Source organism: Barbus barbus (genome assembly GCF_936440315.1).
Source record: "Barbus barbus genome assembly, chromosome: 16".
Lineage (NCBI taxonomy): Eukaryota > Metazoa > Chordata > Actinopteri > Cypriniformes > Cyprinidae > Barbus > Barbus barbus.
Window position 1 is genome coordinate 9,391,164 of NC_136744.1, and position 22,322 is coordinate 9,413,485.

Sequence of the window (22,322 nt, forward strand, 5' to 3'; positions counted from 1 at the left end):
CTGTTCTGTAAATCAGCTTTTTGTTGCCAAGTTTGTGCTAGGCAGCCAGTGAATAACATGCCGTTTTGAAAAAGCACTTTAAATCAATAGCGTATAACTGTCGCTGACTTCTGTGTCTTTTTGTAGGAGCTAAATTCATCGCTGGTGGATCGGGACCGTGCCATTTGTGAGAGAAACGAGCTGCTGGAAAAATACTGCCATGAAGTGAAGGACAAAGCGGAGGCCCAGAAAGAGCTGAGTCAGGCCTGTAAAGACATCAAGACTGTGCGGGAGGAAAGAGATGTGGCCAGGAAAGAGAGAACAGAAGCCATCATCCAGAGAGACCAGTTACTGCGGGAATACTACCAGGCCAGACAGGTGCTTATAGTCTGGGATTCGATTTATGCTTACATTAATGACAATATTAAAGACATAGTTCATGTTCTAATGCTGCATCCAATCTTCTATGGAAAATCTTCTGTGGTAGACGCAGGGAATTTTCCAGACCTGGTAAAATAATATATGGAATTAAGACAAGTAATGAAAATGTTTATAGTTAAGTACTATTTTTAGTTTTGGCATTCTGCTCAGTGCCTTAATGTTTCAACAGCAAGAAATTTCCCTTATTGTGTGCAACCTCATTATTATTATTTTTTTTAAACTCATCTTTATCTCTAATACATAATGTCATGAAGGTTGAAAAGTCATTAAAGGAATAAGAGCATGCACTCTGCAAAGCTAATTTGACCGTGTTTGTCTGGATTGTGGAGAAAATGCTATATAATTGAGTATCTGCAAAAAGACACATCTGACAATAACTGAGCTGCATCTGATCATTTATTGGCTAGTTAAGTTGTACCAGTCATTTCACATTATCTCTTCAGTGCTGTTAATTAAGGAAAGTGATTTTAACATTACTAATGCAAGTGCTTAAAAGTGCCCTATGAAAATGAAAGTGTCTAGACAGACGAAAAAACCAATGATAAAGATCAAACAAAAAAGTTAAAAATCATGAGTATTCAGACTAAATCTTCACATTTCAATGAGATTTCAGTGTTTTCAGCAGTGTTTTCAAATATTTCAAATACCTTGAAATATTTCAGCTGCGCAACTGTTTGCAACATTGATAATGTTTCTTGAACAGCAAGCCAGCATATTAGAGTCTTCATACACAAACAAACACTATAAACCACAAAGCTCATAAAAATCTCATAAGCTATGAACCATTGTATTATTCCAGTAAAAAGTAACCCAAGGCAGATTTATTCCGCTTAAAGCTGCAGTGCAGCTAGAGTCCACTAGAGGTCTCTAACAGCTCTATAGTATCTTTAAGACTCAAAACCTTCTGAAGTTCATTTAACTCATTTCACTAATATGACTTCACAGATGTCTTAATTTATGCCTTAAAAACACATTTTGGTGATGAAATCATCTGCAGTCATATTCATCATGAATGTTTTTGATACAGAAACAAGACTCGGCCACGCTGGACATGGAGCGTGCCAATAAGGAGATTGACGTGTTGAGGAAACAGTGTGAGGCCATGTCCCAGGAGCTGAAGGAGGCCGTGCAGGAGGCCGAGGTGGCCAAGTGTCGCAGAGACTGGGCCTTTCAGGAAAGAGACAAGATTGTTGCTGAGAGAGAGAGCATACGGTAATATTTGCCATTGAAGTAAGCAGTCAAGGAATTTAATGATATGCAACTGCTGATGCTGATGCTTGAGCGTGTCTTTGTTGTGTCTTGGCAGGACTTTGTGTGATAATCTGCGCAGAGAGAGAGACCGTGCCGTCAGCGATCTGGCTGATGCCCTGCGTAACCTTGACGACATGAGGAAACAGCGGAACGATGCAGCCAGGGAACTTAAAGAGCTCAAGTATACACTTTTTAGTCCTGCTTCTCTCTGACAATCTATCAGTCAGTTGTTTACAGATAACGTGGTATTTCATTCAATTTACAACTGACCCCTTGTAAATGTTGCAAACTGAACAATCAAAAGTGACAAAATAACTGTAGTATTTTTAAAGTCATTGGGTCTCATTCACTAATAATTGCGTACATTTTTCGTATTTATACGCACATTTGAACTTCTCAAGAAAACGTTCCGCCTAATTCACATTAACACGTGTGTACGCCCGCATGCACGAGGTTAGTGATTAGCATAATGCACGCCCAAACTCAAAAACTCCAGAGCACCCCCACCCTCTTGAAGTAGACTTTTCTTACGTTTTTTATGTCACTGATGCCCTCCAGGCTTTCCTCTCTCTGAGTCTATGAATCTTAGTGACAGTTTGCCAGTATTCCCCAACTACTTGATCCTTTTTTTTTTTCTTCCCAATTTTATGGTTTGACCTTGATGCCGCTTTTATAACATCTCCATCTAGCACAGGTGTTACAGATTGCACTAACTGTGGCAAAAGATGCCCTAATGCCAATTCGTATCATCCGGTAGGCTCGTAAGACAGCGGTTTTCCCAGTCTTGCATCAGCAACTCTTCAAACAAAGAGAGATGGTCTTCACAAAGACTGTTGACACTTGACATTCTTGCTGTTGTGTGTTGGGTTTTGTGGGCGTGAGATGAATTACATGACTGTTTGGAGAGATGAGAGAGAAAATGGTCTGTCTTGTTTTGTTTTGTGCTCTCTCTACCAATAAAGGGAGAAGATGGAGAGCCAGTTGGAGAAGGAGGCGCGTTTTTGCCAGCTAATGGCTCACAGCTCCCATGATTCAGCCATAGACACAGACTCATTAGAATGGGAGACGGAGGTAGTGGAGTTTGAGAAGGATCGGGTAAGAATAGAAAAATCCAAAGCAGTAAAGCTAAAAGTCTTGAGGAATAATATATTGATCTTACAGGTCTGGAAAATATCTGGGAATATTTATATTAATGTTTTTCAGCCTCGGAAAAGTATTTAAAAATATAAAAAATACTCTTTATTTTGTAGTCCTATTCAGCATGCACACATTTTTGTGCTGACTATAGTAATTACATAAGTGGGTACTAACCCTATACGTAACCATAAGCCTAAACTAAACCCATATAGTTACCTTATACTGGGTTTCTGCAGATTGCTCTTTCACAAATTAAGGACTAAAAAGGTCTTAAATCAGAGCAGAACATCTTAATTTCTTAAAGACGAGAAAAATTAATATTTTCCTCAGTAGTTTTGTCTTGTTTTCCAATACAAATATTTAAACATCCTTAAGTCGAGATAAATTGACATTATTACACAGTTGCAAATTGAAGATATGACGTCTTGTTTTCTGACAATCTGAATCAAATTGAGTTTGTTTAAAACAAGAACAAAATATCTTTCAGTGGGGTATGAAAACTTGTTTTCCCTTTGAATTGAATCGATTTTTTTGAGCCCATATTGAGCAGATATTTGTTCTTTTTTTAATGAAAAACTCACTTCATTTATTTACATCAATTTCTCATAAAACGACTTCTGGTTTTATGCTATTTTGCTTCTCAAGTAAATGTTGATCTTGATTTAAAAATCTGTGAAAAAATCTAGACATTTTCACAGAAAAAAAACATAATTTTTTAATTTTGTATTCTAGTGGTTGGGAGCCATTCAAGTTAATCAAGCATTTTGTTTTATTTAAAAAACTAATGGAGATGTGTCATAACTTTTTTTTTTTTTTTTTTTGGTCTTAAAAAGGTCTTAAATTCTTGCATTTACTTTCATGATTCCAGGATGCTCATTCACATGATTTGACCTTTTAAGTTTTTGTTTTTTTTTTCTTCCTCTTTTGGAGAGGTCTCATCAGTCTCTCTATCATTATCTTCCCACAGGACGACATGGATTTGAAGGCAATGGGGTTTGATATTGCAGAGGGGGTGAATGATCCATATTTAACAGGGGATTGTGGGATATTTGTGACCAGAGTGGACAAAGGAAGTATCGCGGATGGAAGATTGAGGTGGATACATATATTGAGTGTTTTTCAGATAATGGCTTCTGGAATGATTGCACGCTCATTTCCCTGCTCATAGTTTTGTCCTGACCAGCCGTGCCTCTCTCAATAGGGTGAATGATTGGCTGCTGAAGATAAATGATGTGGACCTGACTAACAAAGACAGGAAGCAGGTCATCAAAGCCGTACTTACTGGAGGAGGGCTGATCAATATGGTCGTTCGCAGGAGGAAATCTTTAGGAGGAAGACTGGTTACTCCTGTCCACATTAATCACATCGGACACAAAGGTATTACTTACTTCTGCAATATCCCACGCATTTTCCCGACTCATTTTACCGTTTCTGTGGCTGACTTCCCTTGTTTTCTTATTCATGACCCTTGATTTTGCTCTGCACCCTCCCAGACACTGGTATCACTCTTGAGGGTGGCGTATACGTGGCCGCTATCGCACCGGGCAGCCCAGCTGCCATAGAGGGATCTCTTACCATTGGAGACCGCCTGATTGCCGTAAGTCATCAAGCAGTCATGCGATCCTTCCTCAAATTGAAGGAAGATCGCTGCTGTCAAGGATCCGATTTGCTCTTATAAAAGTCTGACCTTAACTCTCATTACAACCTCCTAAATGAAGCCGATTTTTAATCCAGTTCCTTATCTTAAATGCATGGGGGCTCATTAGACGTACTGCCAATCAAATCCACTCCTCTCCTTAAATGGAGGTGATGAGTATAAGACAGGTGACGTGCTAAGCATTAACCACCACTCTGGTGATAAGTAACACAGATGTTAATCCTGAGAGCGGATCAGGTGTTACTTTTGACTCCGTGATAGATACTGGGTAGAAGAAATCTGTAACCTTTTGGCTCTAAGATTGGCCATGTCATATGACTCAATCAGTAGTGCTACATATGCTGGTTCTTATCATTAAAGAGAGAGTTCACTCAAAAATTAATTAATTTAAAATTATTTACTTGCACTCATATATTACTAAACTCACATGGCTTGTCATGGCTATCATGGAACATGCAATCATAAAAAGAGAAATGAAGGAATTGAAGAATGGTTGCCTTTTTCAATATAATTAAAGTACATGGGGACTAAAGGTTCTTGCACACAGTCTGAAATTTCCGCACATTAAAAAGTAAAAACGACCTCACGTTGTGTCAGTCACGTTAATACACTTCAGGATGTTAGTGGCTCAATTTGATGCTTTGCTAGAGATACTAGAGCCACATATTAAAGGGGTCATCGGATGCCCTTTTTTCACAAGTTGAAATGATTCTTTAGGGTCTTAATTAAAAGTCTATAACATACTTTGGTTAAAATTTCTCAATAGTAGAGAAAAAAACACATTTTTAAACCTGTCAAAATCAGCTCTGTTTTTAGCAAGCTATTCTAGTCCATGTCACTTTAAATGCTAATGAGGTCTGCTGACCCCGCCCCTCTCTTCTGTGGAGTGACGAGCAGACCGTAAACTTCAGCAGCGAAAACTGGCTAACTAGCACAGACGTCAAGCGTTGCCGAATGGAATTGTGCGTCCGTTCCGTCGTGTTGGGTCCGTTGCTCACGGCAGAAGTTGAAAACGCAGGTGTCAGCCAATCAGATCGCCTTATGCAAATACCCTAGCGCAGACATTAGCCAATCCCATTCACGCAACACCAGAAAAGTAATGTGATTGGCTGTTGTCACTAAGACGGCGCGTCAGCACCAAGCTTCAGACACGCCCTCCGTCAAGCGTTGATGCTGACGCCCCGTGTGAATGGGGTGTTATACTCACTTCTGTAGGTGAAGCTGGATCACAAATGATTCACACGAACATAGACAAATGATTAATGCGGCATATATATGCAAATTATTTATCTGCCAGCAGGAGGCGCTGTTGGAGCGGGAGAGAACTAGGTTTCCCCAGTAACGTTGTACACAAAACAGAGCTCCGCTCACAAACTCTACTTTATCAGACATTATATGCAAGATGAAATGAAAATGACATCCAAAATTTTCTGAAAACAGTCGGTTTCCATCAGAAATACAGTGACATAAAAACACCCGCACTGGGTTTTGATTTTGAAAGTGCAGTGCCGTTTTCCACAAATAAAGGAAAACAACTTTGTAGTCCAAACGAGCCGTTCGTTGTAGTTCTTGAAGAAAAATTTTTTTTTTAAACAAAATATCTCCCTTTGGAGTGGCCTTTGAGATTTGTAACTTTGTAGATCTTTTTATGCCCAAACATATTCACTGACTAAAATTCAAAAATGTAAAAGCATAATAGGATCCCTTTAAAAAAAAACACTGGGTGGATTTTTATCATTATAGGATGGATGTGTACAAACACTTCCAACACACATTTATGTTCAAACAACTTGAAAAGTGAATTTTGCATCCGATGACCGCTTTAAAAAGAATACCAATAATTTCCATGAACTCCTTGTGCAAGGACCTATACAGTGCTTTGTGCTGCGAGACAAAGTGGATCGACTTGTCAGATGCCATTCTGGATTTTGGCGTTCGCTTGTACTGTGGCTCTGAATTGTCAAAACACATCTCAAAATGCTTGTTACAGATGCGAAAAACGTAGAAAATTTAACCTGATCCAAATTTTTAATGATGGCGAAAGTTTCGGAGGCAGTGTGTAAACGGGACTGACACAACATGAGGTCGTATTTATCTTATAACATGCAAAAATTTCGGACGAAAGTTGCAAGGTCCTTAAGACTTTTGAACTTCAAAATGACAAAACACCCATAGAAGTATCAAAATTCTTCTGAAACCATATGATAACTTTAGAAATAGACCAAAGTTACTTTTCAGTGTTTAATTAATTCAGTTAGCTTTTATTTTTGTTTTCAGTTACATTTTTGTGTAAATTTGATGTCTAATTTCACCATATATGTTTTGAGATCTATTTACAATAGTTATCTAGTTACAATAGTTAGGCCTGTTCCTCCCATGAAGCTATCGTATGACTTGAAAAGACTTGATATATAGTGCACAAGTAGTATGGACCACTTTAATGATTCTTCTAGGTGCTTTCTACCATTTAAAAAAAAAAAGCTCAACAGCTTGAGTCTCCTTTCAGTTTCATTAAATGACCGGTACAATTCTACAACATTTCATAACACATGTCTGCGTTACATAGAAGAAAGTCAGTCAGTTTAGGTTTGGACCAACTTGAGGATGAGTAAACCTTGACAGAATATATTTCTGAGTGAACTATTTGTTTACATTTAAAAAAAATGGAAGGATTTATCTGAACTGGAGATCTTAAAAGTGCACCATCGTTTCATTCACCAAGCATCTCTTTGTCTCTGTTCTCAAGTTTCCGAAGTCATTTCTAGGTTTGAAAATAGAAGGATTGAAAAGTCTGCTGGAACTTTTTTTGGTGAAGCGCTGACCTAAATTTCTTTCTCCCTAGATAAATGGGATCGCTCTGGATAACAAATCTCTGAGTGAATGTGAGGCTCTGCTGAGGGGCGGCAGGGACTCGCTCGCTCTCTCCCTCATGAAGGTGATTGTTCTCTCACTGCTGTCTGAGCGAGTGTGCCGCTCTCATTACCACATGCCAAGGTGCTGCCGTGACATTTATTCCAAGTTGTATTTGAGACAGCTGTGTCTGAGTTGGAATACCAACTCTGAGACTTTACTGAGCAAGTCAAGTTTGGAAAATTGGAAAATATTTTGTAGTTGATTTCATTACTGCTTTCTGTAATAATCTGAGCCTTTGCTGAGAACCTCTGTAAATCAATGCTTTCTTAGGCTAACTAACCATAACTGTTGTTTGAATGGTTTAAAAAATATTTTTTTTAATATGATGATTTCTCAATAATAGTTACACAAGATATTATGAAATCATAAACAACATTTTGTAACTTTATATACATGTTGTGGATTTCCAAATTACCTAATTCACAAGTAATCATGAAGAGTACGAAGTGGGATGGAGTTTAGCAAAAAGTCAATTTGTTATTGGATTAAATTAACCCTAAGAAGCCTGTGGCCTGTTACATGAAGCTAGTTGAGGTTTAGAGTTGACTAAAACTAAACAAATCCAACCCGGTTTAGATCAGGCTCAATGGGTTCACAGAAATGCACTTCTCTGCTGAAGAAAAAGAGATAGTTATAAAAAAAAAATCAGGAATTTAAATGCATTTACAAGAAAGGAATAAACATTGCCACTGCCATTAAAGTTTGAGAGGGCAGATGAAAGACAATATCTAACTCTACTGATGCAAGTGAATTAACTAAATTAATTTAATTATACATATAATTTATGTACGTTCACAAAGTGCTTAAAACACTTTAGCAGTTTAAGTTAAAAGTTGAATATAAATTGTCAAAATATAATAGCTTACTTGTAATGCATTAAAGATATAATATATAAATCATATAAAATAAATATAATAAATAATTAGGAGCAACATTTTTGCAATTCCATCGCTAAAATACTTTCACTTTGAAGTGTTTTCATTTGGTGCAGGCGTTAACTTTTGCATCAGATATGACACTTTGCTCACATCTGATTGCTCCAGTTTTGCTTTGTGATCTCCTACTCAGTATAAAAAGCATAAGTTACCATGTTGAGGAACACCACTAAAAACCAATCCATCTTCCTGAATCCGAAATAAACTCAAATTTACCTGGTTAGGCACTGAAACTGGCTTTGCGAAATAGGTCCCAGTAACAGTAGTTTATGTACCTCTGAATGTTTGTTTTATTGATGTTGTTGTTTTATTTATGCCAGTCGTGCTGAACCTGTCCATTAACAGTTTTTTCCCCAGAGCACGTCGGGGCAGAACATCTTTGAGAGCCTGAGGGAGGCAGAGAAATCCAACGGCAGAATCCACCTGTCGGATATCCATTCTCGAAACAACAGAAACCTCAAACACAACAGCTCCACTCAGACAGACATTTACAACGGGGACACAGGCGGTGAGAGAAGAAAGACCAGGACTGACTTGGAGGAGAGCGGTTATTCTGAGAGGAAGATGTTTCCGATTTCCACCTTGCACCCTAACTCTCTCCGTCCCGCTTCAGAGCTGGGACTGGCCCGCTACAGCGGCAGTGCCTTTCAGGAGGTCTGCTACACCCGCTCAGAGTCAGTCGGCCCCGAATGCATTACACTGGAAACCAGCCTGGAGAAGCAACACAGTGGCGGCACTTGGCCTAAAATGGTTGTGGGTGTTGCAATGACAACTGACAGCCCGGCGCAGCTCTCCATCTATAGGTCGCCCAAGCAAAGAAAGCCCATTGATGTCGACACCTTCAAAAGGCCAGATACGCTGTCAAAGACTGACTACCATTCGCCTCAACCTTTAAAAGCGGACTCTGCCCCGACACCCCCGACCCCACCCACACGTAGCGATTCCTTCAAGTTCAAGCACAAACATCAGGGCAGCTCCGCCTCAGAGTCCACCATCACCGCCATGTCTGTCCACGAACCCAAACAGGAGGACCGCAATGGCAATCTGTACTTTACCGAGGCGGGGCACGAGGGCAAGGTCTTGAGCTCCAGGAAGTCCTGTGAGGAGGACATCGGTCGAATGCGGCCGGAGGAACCAGAAATGAAGCGTCCTCGGCCCAAATCGGCCCCGGCGCTCAGGCGCAGGATGACTCCTCAGACCATTCCTCTCCAGAGCTTCCAGGTGAATTTATAGATCTGCTGGGCTTGACACAGCCAGCCATCCTGCCTGTTTTAATTAGCCTCGCAGCCTGAGATTGATCTCCTACTGCACCGGGAGGAAAGGGAGAGGGGGAGAGAACATTAGAAATGCTGACGCTCACCTCCTGATAATATGTAGAAGATTAGTTTAGCGCTATTTTATTAGCATGAATGTTCTATTAGATTAATATGCTAATTATTGTAATATAATCTAGAATTATTCATGCTATTTAATATATTACTATAGTATATATTTTAATGTGATGCATATTGTCCTAATATATGATATATGTTTATTATAGTATTATTATTATTTGGATTTATTCATTATCATATTTTAGTCATTATCATACATTATCATATATTGCTGTCAGTTCAAAATAAAAATATGTATTATGAATTTCACAATAATATTAATGGCATTTTTTTAATATTGTGGCAGTACAGTACTGAGACAAAGATATTTAACAGCATCACAGATTTTAAACCTCAGTAGCAAATATGAAAATATTCTAAATTCATTTAAACTGTACTATGAATCTGTTGATTGACTAGATTTTTCAGTTCAAAATGTGATTCTGAATATGATTTATCATTTTAAAAATATTTGTATTCCCTACATGGAATTTTACATGCTTCAAAAGTTTGATTTATTAAAAATGTATGGCAAAACATATGGCTATTTATTACAATGTATTGTTATATATTAGTGCATTTACGCTACATTTCAAAAGTTTAAGATTGGTAAGACTTTCTTTTTTGCTTTTGATACAAGTTTCTTATGTTCACTAAGGCTCCATTGATTTGTTTAAAAAATACACTAAAACAGTAATATTGTGAAATATTATTATTCATGTGGGCTGCTTAATATTGTGGACACCATAATACTAATTAAAAATTAGAAAAAAATTGTAATTACTAATGAAAAAAAATCTTTATACTTCAAAAGAGCAGCATTTATTTGAAATTTTTGGTAAAAATGTAAAAGTCAATTTTGATCTATTTAATGCATCTTCGCTGAAATGAAATTTTCTTTTTAAAAAAATCAGCTTTTGAACAGGAATGTAAATGACATTATATGCAATGTATAATGTATAATGATGTTATATCATTGTTATTTGTAAAAAAAAATGTAACAATCATTGTGACGTGATTCTTTTCAATATTTTATTTAATTAATTATTATTTACTTTATTTTTTTACTGTACTACATGTTTAATATTTCAAATCGACTTGATACATTGGTCAAAATGATCGTTTTGAACCATTTCAGCGGAAATACATAAATATTCGGTATATTATTTGAGGAATGAAAATCATTCAACTAGTTATTTTTGTTAGGATATACTATAATGCGTAGAATCATTCATTCTAACTTTCTATAGAAGTGTATGCTTCATTATCTAATACTGTGTGTGTGTTTGGCAGAGTTATTCAAATGATGGTGACTTTGCGGAGCAGAGGGAGATGCTGCGTTCCTCTCCTAATCGACCTCACAGACACAGCGTGGGTTTTGTGCCTACAGCCTATAATGGAACCCTGCCTCCCAGTGAGTTACAGCCGCCCTAATCAGAGCCCTACTCGCCCATGGTGCATTTCAATATATCTCTTTAACAACGCTCTTCCTACTCTCTCCCTGTCTGCATTTGCTCTGCGGAGCACAGTTCATCTTTATTCCGATCAAGGTGGCCTACAAAATTAACGTTTTAGTTAATTTTATGGTGAACTCAGTCCTGAATAATTGAATTGCTCATTTATGATAATCATGTAGAATATGGTTCAACGAGCTTGTTGATTTACCGAATGAAACCCATTTATAATTTTCATCTTTGAATGTTCATGCTATTGCTTAGGAAGGATGAAAAACAGGGCTCAGTTTTATGCATTTATTTCTTTCCTGCAGCATAAGGCTATTCTTTTTGGTGAGCCTTGAAATGTGTCAGTTAGGTCCCATTTAATGCAATGACATATTTCAAGTTCAAGTTTCAAGTTCAAGTTTATTTTGTATAGCGCCTTTTACGATACAAATCGTTGCAAAGCAGCTCTACAGGATATTAAATTTAACTTAAGTTAAGTTAAATTTATATATTGCAGAACCTTAATATGGCAACTTATGGCAAAATTTGGTAATTCTGTATGTTGTCTGAGCATTGGCATCCTCTGAGGTCCTCTGAGGGGTTGGCATTATCTTTTCTCAGGTGTCTGGTCATCTCAGATCATTTAAGGGTTGGATCCAGACTGAAGCTTCTGTAATTCCTAGTTACCATGGGATGTTAATCCTGTGCCAGAAACAGAGAAACAAATAGAGACATAATTAGCGTAGCTGCTGTTCCATCTAAGCAAAAATGATTTGTTCAACCCAAGCTAAAGAATAATAATGTACATTTGATCAGATATAACTGCAGTACAAGATTATAAGATGCATTATGTGAATGCTTGGCTAAAGAGATGTGTCTTTAATCTAGATTTAAACAGAGAGAGTGTGTCTGAACCCCGAATGTTATCAGGAAGGCTATTCCAGAGTTTGGGAGCCAAATGTGAAAAAGCTCTACCTCCTTTAGCGGACTTTGCTATCTTAGGTACTACCGAAAGTCCAGAGTTTTGCGACTTTAGGGAGCGGGTTGGATTGTAGCGTGGTAGAAGACAAGTTAGGTACGCAGGAGCTAAACCATTTAGGGCCTTATAGGCAAGTAATAATATTTTGTAAATGATACGGAACTTAATAGGTAGCCAGTGAAGAGACTCTAAAATTGGGGTAATATGATCATATTTTCTTGACCTGGTAAGAACTCTAGCCGCTGCATTTTGGACTGTAGGTTGGATCTGTAGTTTGTTTATTGAAGATGCAGAACAACCAGCTAGCAGTGCATTACAGTAGTCCAGTAAAGAGGTCATGAATGCATGAACTAGCTTTTATGCATCAGAAATGTTTCATCATGTTTCGAAGCTTGGCAATGTTTCTAAGATGGAAGAATGCTGTTTTTGTAACATGGGAAATATGAATTTCAAAGGACAAGTTGCTGTCTAATATAACACCCAGATTTTTGACTTCAGAGGACGTGACTGCATCCGTCTAGTTGTAAATTGTAATCCAAGAGATTCTGTGTAATGTTTTTTGGTCCAATAAGTAATATCTCTGTCTTATCTGAATTTAATAGGAGGAAATTATTGGTCATCCAATCTTTTACATTTTTACACAATCTGTTAGCTTAGATAGTTTGGAAGTTTCATCTGGTCTTGTTGAGATATATAGTTCAGCATCTTGTTGAGTATCATCAGCATAACAATGAAAACTAATCCCGTATTTTGTAATAATATTACCAAGAGGCAACATGTATATTGAAAATAGCAGAGGATATAGGACAGATCCTTGTGGTACTCCATACTTTACTGGTGATAATTGAGATGACTCTCCATTTGAATGAACAAAGTGGTAGCGATCGGACAGGTAGGATCTAAACCATCTTAAAGCCTGCCCTTGAATACCAGTATAGTTTTGTAATTGATCTATGAGTATGTCATGGTCTATAGTGTCGAACGCAGCACTAAGATCAAGTAATACTATCAATGAGATGCAGCCTTGGTCTGAAGCAAGAAGCAAGTCATTTGTCATTTTAACAAGTGCAGTTTCTGTACTATGGTGAGGCCTGAAACCTGACTGAAATTCTTCATAGAGATCATTTTTTTTGCGAGAAAGAGCACAATTGAGCAGACACAACTTTTTCTAAAATTAACATAAACGGAAGATTTGAAATGGGTCTGTAATTTGCCAGTTCATTATAATGTAATTGTGGTTTCTTAATAAGATGCTTAATAACTGCCAGCTTGAATGGTTTTGGGACATGACCTAAAGATAACGATGAGTTAATAATATTGAGAAGCGGTTCTTCTGCTACAGGTAACAACTTTTTCAGTAGTTTAGTGGGTACAGGATCTAATAAACATGTTCTTGCACTGATAAGATCACTGTTTAGATGCACTGATAAGTTTATTTAGCTATTCCTGTCGTATAGTTGTAAAGCACTGCAGTTTTTCTTTGGGTGTGATGAATGAAGCTGAAATACTAGACGCAGTAGAATCTACATTTGATATTGTATTTCTGATGTTATCTATTTTATCAGTAAAGAAATTCATAAAGTCATTACTATTACACTGTGAGGGAATATTTAGATCGGGTGGCGTCTGTTTACTTGTTAATCTAGACACTGTGCTAAATAAAAACCTTGGATTGTTTTGGTTATTATCTATGATTTTGCGGATATGCTCTGCCCTGGCAGCTTTCAGAGCCTGTCTATAGCTGGACATACTGTTTTTCCACGCAATTCTAAAAACTTCCAGGTTAGTTTTTCTCCATTTGCGCTCAAGATTACGAGTTTCTTTCTTGAGAGAATGGGTATAACTGTTGTACCATGGCGCAGTGCGTTTTTCTCTAACCTTTTTCAATTTGAGGGGGGCAACAGCTTCTAATGTATTAGAGAAGATAGTGCCCATGTTGCTAGTCATTTCGTCTAGTTCATGTGTATTTATGGGTACACAGAGCAGTTGAGATAAATCAGGCAGGTTATTTGTGAATCTGTCTTTGGTGGCTGGAACAATAGTTCTGCCCGGACGATAACGCGGAGCCATATAATTAATATCAGTAATACGCAGCATGCATGATACAAGGATCAGTAACATCATCACTTTGAGGTACGATGTCTATATCGGTAAGATCAATTCCATGCGATATAATGCGCAAGTCCTAACGCATCATTTGTATTATCAACGTGAATGTTAAAATCTCAGACAATTAGCACTTTATCAACATTAACTAATAGATCTGAGAGGAAATCTGCAAATTCGGGGAACAGACACAGTCTGTATAGATTGGACAACGCAAGTACTTCTATCATTTAACTGGGTAGAACAAAAGTCATCATAGTAGTTATTTGAGAATTGGCTTACTAGTCAGATGGAGCGTAGCGTCCTGGAGATGTTGTTCGACAGGAGTTCCGCTCCGACTCTGCTGGGGTGCAGGCCATCAGCACGGAAAAGCCTAGGACGCTCCCAGAAAAGATTCCAATTACTAACAAAGAGCAGTTTCTGTTCTTTACACCATGACAATAACCATTCGTTTAAAGCAAAAAGTCTACTGAACCTTTCGTGTCCTCGTCGATATGTGGGAAGCGGTCCTGACACGATGATCGTCGTTGCGGGCGATGTGCTGCGTACCGTCTCGGTCAGGCTCCTGAAGTCCCTCTTCAGTGTGTCCGTTTGCCGCAGCTTGGTGTCATTAACCCCCGCGTACAGCACCGTTGCTCTCGTCGCCCTTCAGGATTGCAGGTATCTGTGCAGAAACATCGAGAACACGAGCACCGGGGAAACAGTGAGTATGCACTTTACCTTCAGCTAACGTAGCACGGACATGCCGGACGATGGAGTCTCCGACGATCACAGCGTCGCATTCTGTCTCGCGGAGGGGAGCGAAGCGGTTCCGGGTGGAGATCTCGAAGACCGGAGGAAGCGGAGGGGGAGAGGTCGTCGCCCGGGGCCTGGCTCGCGTCTTCCGCTGCTGGTGCACCCAGGGTCCATGGCGTCCCGGCGCCGGAGTGAAGGACATCTGGGAAGATCGCGTCCTGGGTGCACAGGGTCTGTGCAGAGAAACACACGGAGTAGAGGTGGTGGGAGTATTAGCAGCGTGCTAACCCCAGACTTGTGAGCATCAGCCCGGGATGTTTCCAGCGCGGCTCTCCGCTCTCTCAGCTGGGCCTGCTTCTCCACCAGGTCGCGGATCTGCTTCTCCAGGGCCTCCAGCTCCAGCTCGAATGTGTCCTCACCTGCACTCAATTAATTTCTTCATTTCTGTAGAAACCCTTGAAAGTCTGAAGCTACGCGAAAGGAACTCAAGGAAGAACTTCGAGCGTCATCACCTCACAAAGAAGCCAACCAACCACCGAAGGGCATTCCTTGAAACGTGTCAGACGACGACACATCAGCAGCCAATCAGTCGGAGGTTCCCTCGGAGACCGCGCGGAAACACCTGATCAGCTGTCAAACTCAACTGAAAGCAAGTAATCAAAAAATTCTTCATAATGCTGCTGGAAACTGGTTGCATTCATCTTTAAGAGTAAAGATAGTAAAGTTGCTTGCTTGTGACTCCCTCAGGTTGAAGTTAGAGCATTCTTGAAAACGAGCATTAGAACCTTAAACTCTCTTCAGATCAAAACAATTCATTGCAATGTGTGTGTTTACGTATTCTGTTTTGTGTTATTTAGTAGTATTGTAGAGTAGTAAAATAAACTTTGATTTTATAAAGGAATCTTTGTCTGGTGCTGTGTGATTTTTCAAGTCTTAAACTATTTGCCAAAGATCGTGTTACCTATGCTCAAAATTACCTAATCAATTCTGTGTTATTATCGTGGTCACGGGAATAAAACTGAATTGTTAAGAGATAACGTACTCATAATTGTTAAGAGATAACGTAAGTCGTTAATGAGGTATCGTTAACAAGGTATAAGTTGGACGTTTTGATTAATATCGATTAATCATGTAAATATCAATATCGAATTTTAAGAATAGATTCCCTAAAAGCTAAATTAAAATAAGGGCTAATCCTTTGCAAGACATAAAGCACATTGTCAGGACTGTAGATTTTTGTGGAAACAGGACAAACCGCTGTGGGTTTTGCTTGATGCATCTGTCACGTGACTATGCAGTTCACATGGGGATTGTGTGGTAATGAGGTCTATTTTTACTTGATTTGAGTATTCAAGCTTTGGCCGGAATGGCTGCCTTCCGAGCTTCCCTGCCGTCTGCTCATCTGTCGCCCAGAGCAGCTGGCTTTACCGGTGGAACTCGATTCTGAACACAGGCAAAAGCCAAAGCGTGACATCAATATGGTGCACTTGGTGCCCCATGTAGTTTAAAAAAATAATAATAATAAAGCGAATTGCCATGTCATTTGTTATGGGAAATACTAGATATAAAATTTAACTATGGTCCAATGTGATTTATCATAAAAAGTGGCTACAAGTAAAATTGAGGGCTTGTTCCATATTTGTTACTGCATGATTTTCCTCATTTCAAAAATGCTTCCTTAAATTTTCACACTTTCTACAGCATGACAAGAAAACAAGTAATGTTTTATTCAAACTGGTTGAGCTTTATTGATGTACTGCTTTCACCCTTGTTACACAAGTTAATTTAATAGCAAATATTTTTCTTTAATTTAGGAGAAATATAGATTTATGAAGTACAAACCAGCATTTGGTCCAAAACTAGCAAGTCCAAACTGAGTGGCAGTGCTAAGTTTGTGCTAAGTTTGAAAACCCTGTTTGATATTATGCTGTGTTAGTTTAAATGAATGAATGATTGAATTTAAATAATATATGTGTGTTTGTTTGTATATTTGTTTGTTCATTAGTTTATTTCAGAAATTGTCTTTTTAAGGATGATGTTTATTTAATGTAAAAAACAAACAAGCTGTCACACACAAATAAAACTACTCCACATCTCCCAAATTTTGGCAACAGGGTGTCAAAAATTGCAACCCACACAGAAAATGAATAGAAAATAAAATTGCTCAGTGGTGGACAGTTGGGGGACAATCAGCATTTTCTGAACGGTTGGCGCCTTTCACTTAGCTATATATATATAAAAAAAAAAAATTCAGGCCATATTCTATGCTCTATTTGTGACACAACTCGCAGTTTTGACTTTCGGCTAACATCTCTTGATGGTGTGAGGAGAGCAGTAGCCACAATAATAGAGGCAGAAATGAAAGATGTGAGCGCAGCGGGCAGTTGAAGGGGAGTGTGTGTTTCTCATTGAAGTGTTTTATTGGTTATTATATGGTTGTGTTTGAACTTCAGACTCAGCACATCGAGGACTGGCCCCCTGCTCTGCGGTAACGGCCGTTATGAAGAACCCCGTTTACATGGTGCGCAGTCACAGAGTTCACACTAACAACTGCCCTACTGTTGCCAACCAGATCAATCAGCAGCACACACACCCCAGGTACCACAGTTCACACTGAGATAACCAATGCTTACACATGCACGCGCACACACACACAAAATAACATCTACTGGAATTCCACTGAAGACTGTACCTCCATCAAATATGGCAACTCTGTGGCAATATCAATTTAATAGTGCAGAGGCCAGTCTTGAATTTGGGGTCATTTTGTTGATTTTAGTGCCATTTTTGCCCCAAGCCCCTGTTCATTTTTGACCCTGGAAGGTATCACTTTAATGCAGAACAAGTGCATCCTAAATATGAGTTATTGCAGTTAATGATATCACCAAACTTTTTATTATGTTGTGCTAAGTACAAGTAGACATTGTTGGTCATAAACAGGATAATTATTTACTTTGTCAGGAGAAGAATTGTTCCTTCACCCCATTATGAGTGTTTGCTGATCTGGTATGTTTTCTGTTCTCCATCTCAGTCCTCAGCATCAAGGGCATCTGAGTCTGGACCTGAGCCAGAAATGCTCCACAGACTACTCTGACTCATCCCGTAGCAGCCGGGCCTCACACGGCACCAACTCCCTGCCATCCAGCGCTAGACTCGGTCAGTCGCTATCTTTGATCTTGTATATCATCTGATCTCCTCACATTGAGTTTAAATAATCTGTGTTTATTTCTCTTCACCTTCTCCCTTTTGTTTCCTGAAGATTCATCAAATAATTTGCAGTATCGCACTGAAAGGATAAAGATTCCCTCCACGCCGCGCTATCCTCGCTCAATGCTGGGATCAGAAAGAGGTGAGCCTCCTCTCATGGATCCAGCATATCTGAAATGATCTTGGTTATGGTTGAATTGGAAAATTAACACTCCTTTCTACATAATATGTAGTATAGACTGTAGGCGTCATACTTCAATAAACATTTCAAGTAGGATGCTACATTGTCACTTCACTTCTATATGTTTATGTGTAGTCAATTTATTTATTTATAGTTATTTAAATCTTTCTGAAAAAAATGTATTTAGAATTTTTAATCCAGTGTTGTCTTCCATACTGCAGTATGTAAAATTAAATAACCACCAGATGCAGCAATACTATACAGGAAAGGCAATTAAAATGTCAGACAAAGCTAAATCAAGTAAAACATGTCAAGTAGAGAACACTTTGCACAAACAAGCTTGACATTTGTGTATACTGAAATATTGGAAGCCTGAATAAATAACCGGAGGCAAAGAGGTTTTCTTTCTGTAACTAATAGTGATTCATATGTAAGGTTATTACATATAATATTAATACGTAATTTAAAGCAATAGTTTAATTTAGCTCAAAGGGAATCATTTATGATTTTATAGGGATTTGAACAGAATCAGTGTTACGGCGATTCACTGAACGAGCCGTATGACAAACTCTGTACTGGATATTAAAATCCAAAATATAGTGAAAACACTATTAAATAGCACAGTAACGAAATCGACAGATTAAGGCATTAACTTGTGAGCAGAAAACACAAGATACTTCTCTTTTAAAATATAAATCAGATTTTATTTATATAAACCTAAGACATAAACTAATCTAACACATGAACACAAGCATTCACACATTCACACGTTGCAAAAGAGAGAGAGTGAGGAAAGGATGAGTTTAAGAGAATGAAAATGTGAAATGTGAAAAAGTTCACAGCAATATGTTCAATTGCATAGACCTGAACAACCATCAATCACTTATTTAACCCTCGCTTTGAGTTTCTCAATGAGGCTAAAATTTATATTAACTGCACCTGATTCAGTTAGAATTTGGAGGTGTAGCTTGCGTGCTTTGCCTTGTAACCGGGTTGTGTCCTCGTTGCAGACAGGGGGTTCCCCGAAGTGTCTGATTGGCTGGAAGTTCAGTAGTCTTTGAAGTGACGTCTTTTGGGCGTTGGCTGAGGATGCGGAGTTCTTTCTGGTTGAAGTTTGAAGCTGGTCGGAGCTGGACTTTGTAGCAAACTTACATTAGAACACGAAACTCCACGGAAAGAAAAGAAACTAAAGTAAAATAATAAAAATAAAATGATGTAACGAGACTAAGTTGTTCTGTTCTCATTATGGCACGTGGGCCAGAAGAGAGATAGAGAGAGCAAAAGGATGTAGAATGTGCAAAAAAGAGGAGGAAAGAAGGAGGGACAACAGTTTTAAACTCGCTTCTGGACACATCCCATCTGGATGTCTTGACCAATTAGATACTGTATTTTCTTAGCTAGGGTGTGTTCTTTACATCATAAATCAGCTTGTTATCAGTCACATGGTCCGAATTTTACAGGCTTTGGCAAAGTATACCTTTTTGAACATGATTTCATAATAAGACTATGATGCATTTGACAAAGAATTGATTGGAAGAAACATTCACAGCATGAATTTTCAAACTCATAGATACTAAACATGAATTGGAATCCCTCAGCTATTCAATAATGATTAAAAACACATACATATTATTTGATTAAAACATGATATGTGGGTACAACACAATATGGGGTTCTGCATAGAAATTATTAATTTCATTAAAATTGAAAATGAAAGTCTTTATGTGGTTCTATGGAGAACGAAGGCCTGTTCTTTAGACAAAGGAATGTTGGTTTGGACTGTCTTCTATGTGTGGAGACCAGCCCAAGAGAGAGTCTGTAGTTCGTGATTTTCTATCACAGGTTTAGATGTGACCATCAGTCTTGATTACTTGCAACAAATTTGACAGTCTCCTTCTTGAATTGGAATTATCAATAAGTGTTTCTTTTTCCTCAGTGTTGCAAGTTGTTTGGTGAAAGAGGCTTGTTAAGTCAGGAGTTGCTGGCTCCAAACTAGATTTATGACGTCCTGTTCCTTAAGGCCTCTCTGCATTGCAGCTCCTCAGGTTTCAGTGTTCTGATGCATCTTAAAATTGTCTGATTCAGTCTCTGATATCCTACACATACATAAAATTGAAGTATCCATTTACTGTCAGCTTCAAATATATACAAAGTAGTGGAAATAACAGTTCTTTTCCCCAAAGTTTTCTTTTGTACTAGAACAGATCAATATAATGTGTATTCATAGTATTTTAGTGATCAGTTTTTTTTGTGAATTAAAATGAACAAATATCAGCATTGTGAAAATCTTGATGATTTTAATGTTTTATTTAGCCATTAAGCTATACACTGTGCCATTTAATGAATTTTTTTGCACTTATTTCATGACTTGTATGAGAATGTGAAGACTGAGGTCTTTCAGTAGTATTTCTGATCTAAACTTCAGTAGCAAAATTTTCATGATCATTCAAAAGTTTGGGGTCGATACTTTAAAAAACAGAAAGAAAAAGTTTTATTTATTTTTTTATGGTTTTGAAAAAAGTCTCTTATGTTCACCAAGGCTGCACTTATTTGACCAAAAAACAGTTAAAACAGTAATATTGTGAAATATTATTACATTTTAAAATTAAATTTTTTCCTGTGATGCAGAGAAGAATTTCCAGCATCATTGCTCCAGTCTTCAGTATCACGATCCTTCAGAAGTCATTCTAATACACTAATAAGTGCTACTTAAGAAGCGTTTCTTATTGTTATCAATGTCAAAAACAGTTATGTTACTCTATATTTTTGTGGGAACTGAGATTGTATTTTCAAGATTTGGGACAAAATAGAAAGTTCAAACGAACAGCATGTATTTGAAATAAAAATCTGATAATAAATGGCATTACTGTATTAATTTAATTTAAAAAAATCCTACCAACCCCAAAATTTTTAAATTGTAGTGTTCATCAGTAAATGTTGTTGTTTTTTTACTATTTATTATATTGAACATTATTTTTAAATACATTTTTGCTCTGTATTACTTGCAGTAAACATTTTTCAGTCTAATTGGCCATGATGGCAAATGCATAAATATAGAGGTTTATATGGATTGTTGTCAAAATTATGAAATTGTTGCATTATTGTCAGTCTAGACCCCATACTGACTGCTGTTTCTGTGTTGTTCATCAGGGTCCCTGTCTCATTCAGAATGCAGCAGTCCCAGTCTCATCACGCCACCCCTGTCTCCTCTCAATCTGGAGACGTCCTCATTCGCCTCCAGCCAGTCTCAGAGCTCCGTCTCCACCCTGCCCAGGATCTCCGTCAGCCCCGTACCCACGGGAGAGCGGAGAAAAGACAGGTACACTTGCATTGCCTCGGGTACGCATATGTTGCGCATATCCCCCCCCCCAAGCCCCTTCATCAGGTTGCCAAGCAACAGCTAGCTCTTATCCACATACAGCTCAGAAGCCCTTTATCTGACTCCAATAATTGGACTGTGTGTGAATATAAAATAATGTATGTTGAAGGATCAGTCGTTCATATCGTCACCGTCGCTCAACTTATTTTAATCTGCACCATCATATAAAATTCAGATCGACTTTGAGTGGAGTTTTGTAAACTAGGTCACTCATTCATTCCAGTTGTTCTTATGTATTTATTATAATTCTTCTCTACATATTTGTCTTCCTCCAGAGTCCCTTGTGTGTCTCTCTCTTTCACAATCTGTTTTTCTCCTCTCTTCTTTGCTCCTCTGAATCTTTCAGATCTCTGTACCGTAACAGATCCTTTCTGAGAATCCCTCTGGCTGCTAGGCCTAGGTTCTCCTCTCTCAGAAGCTTGAGGTTTGTTCCCTGCCAGTTACGCACAGGGAATGCCTGACAAACATACTTGTTTGCTCCAAGTGGTTGCTGTAGAAATCCCTGCTTCTCTGTGTTGTGTTAGCAACAGCCCAGGCTACGAGAAATATATTTACCACATGGAAATGCCGCGTTACCAAAGTAAAATGGTTGTGAATGGCCGTTCAT

General features: G+C 38.3%; 1 protein-coding gene across 2 annotated transcripts in view; it reads left to right on the plus strand.

The window, feature by feature from the left end:
- LOC306882848 (disks large homolog 5-like) overlaps positions 1–22,322 on the plus strand; it is a 76,973-nt gene that overhangs the window by 37,882 nt on the left and 16,769 nt on the right. The window contains exons 8-21 of one of the 2 annotated variants that reach the window (XM_079437802.1): positions 127–357; positions 1,448–1,632; positions 1,727–1,852; positions 2,634–2,766; positions 3,776–3,903; positions 4,010–4,185; positions 4,302–4,405; positions 7,308–7,400; positions 8,659–9,534; positions 10,980–11,100; positions 17,402–17,546; positions 17,980–18,104; positions 18,208–18,297; positions 21,487–21,655. In XM_079437802.1, the coding sequence (XP_079293928.1) occupies positions 127–357; positions 1,448–1,632; positions 1,727–1,852; positions 2,634–2,766; positions 3,776–3,903; positions 4,010–4,185; positions 4,302–4,405; positions 7,308–7,400; positions 8,659–9,534; positions 10,980–11,100; positions 17,402–17,546; positions 17,980–18,104; positions 18,208–18,297; positions 21,487–21,655 (2,702 nt within the window). The remainder of the gene's footprint in view (positions 1–126; positions 358–1,447; positions 1,633–1,726; positions 1,853–2,633; positions 2,767–3,775; positions 3,904–4,009; positions 4,186–4,301; positions 4,406–7,307; positions 7,401–8,658; positions 9,535–10,979; positions 11,101–17,401; positions 17,547–17,979; positions 18,105–18,207; positions 18,298–21,486; positions 21,656–22,322) is intronic. The other variant, XM_079437803.1, reaches the window with a different exon arrangement.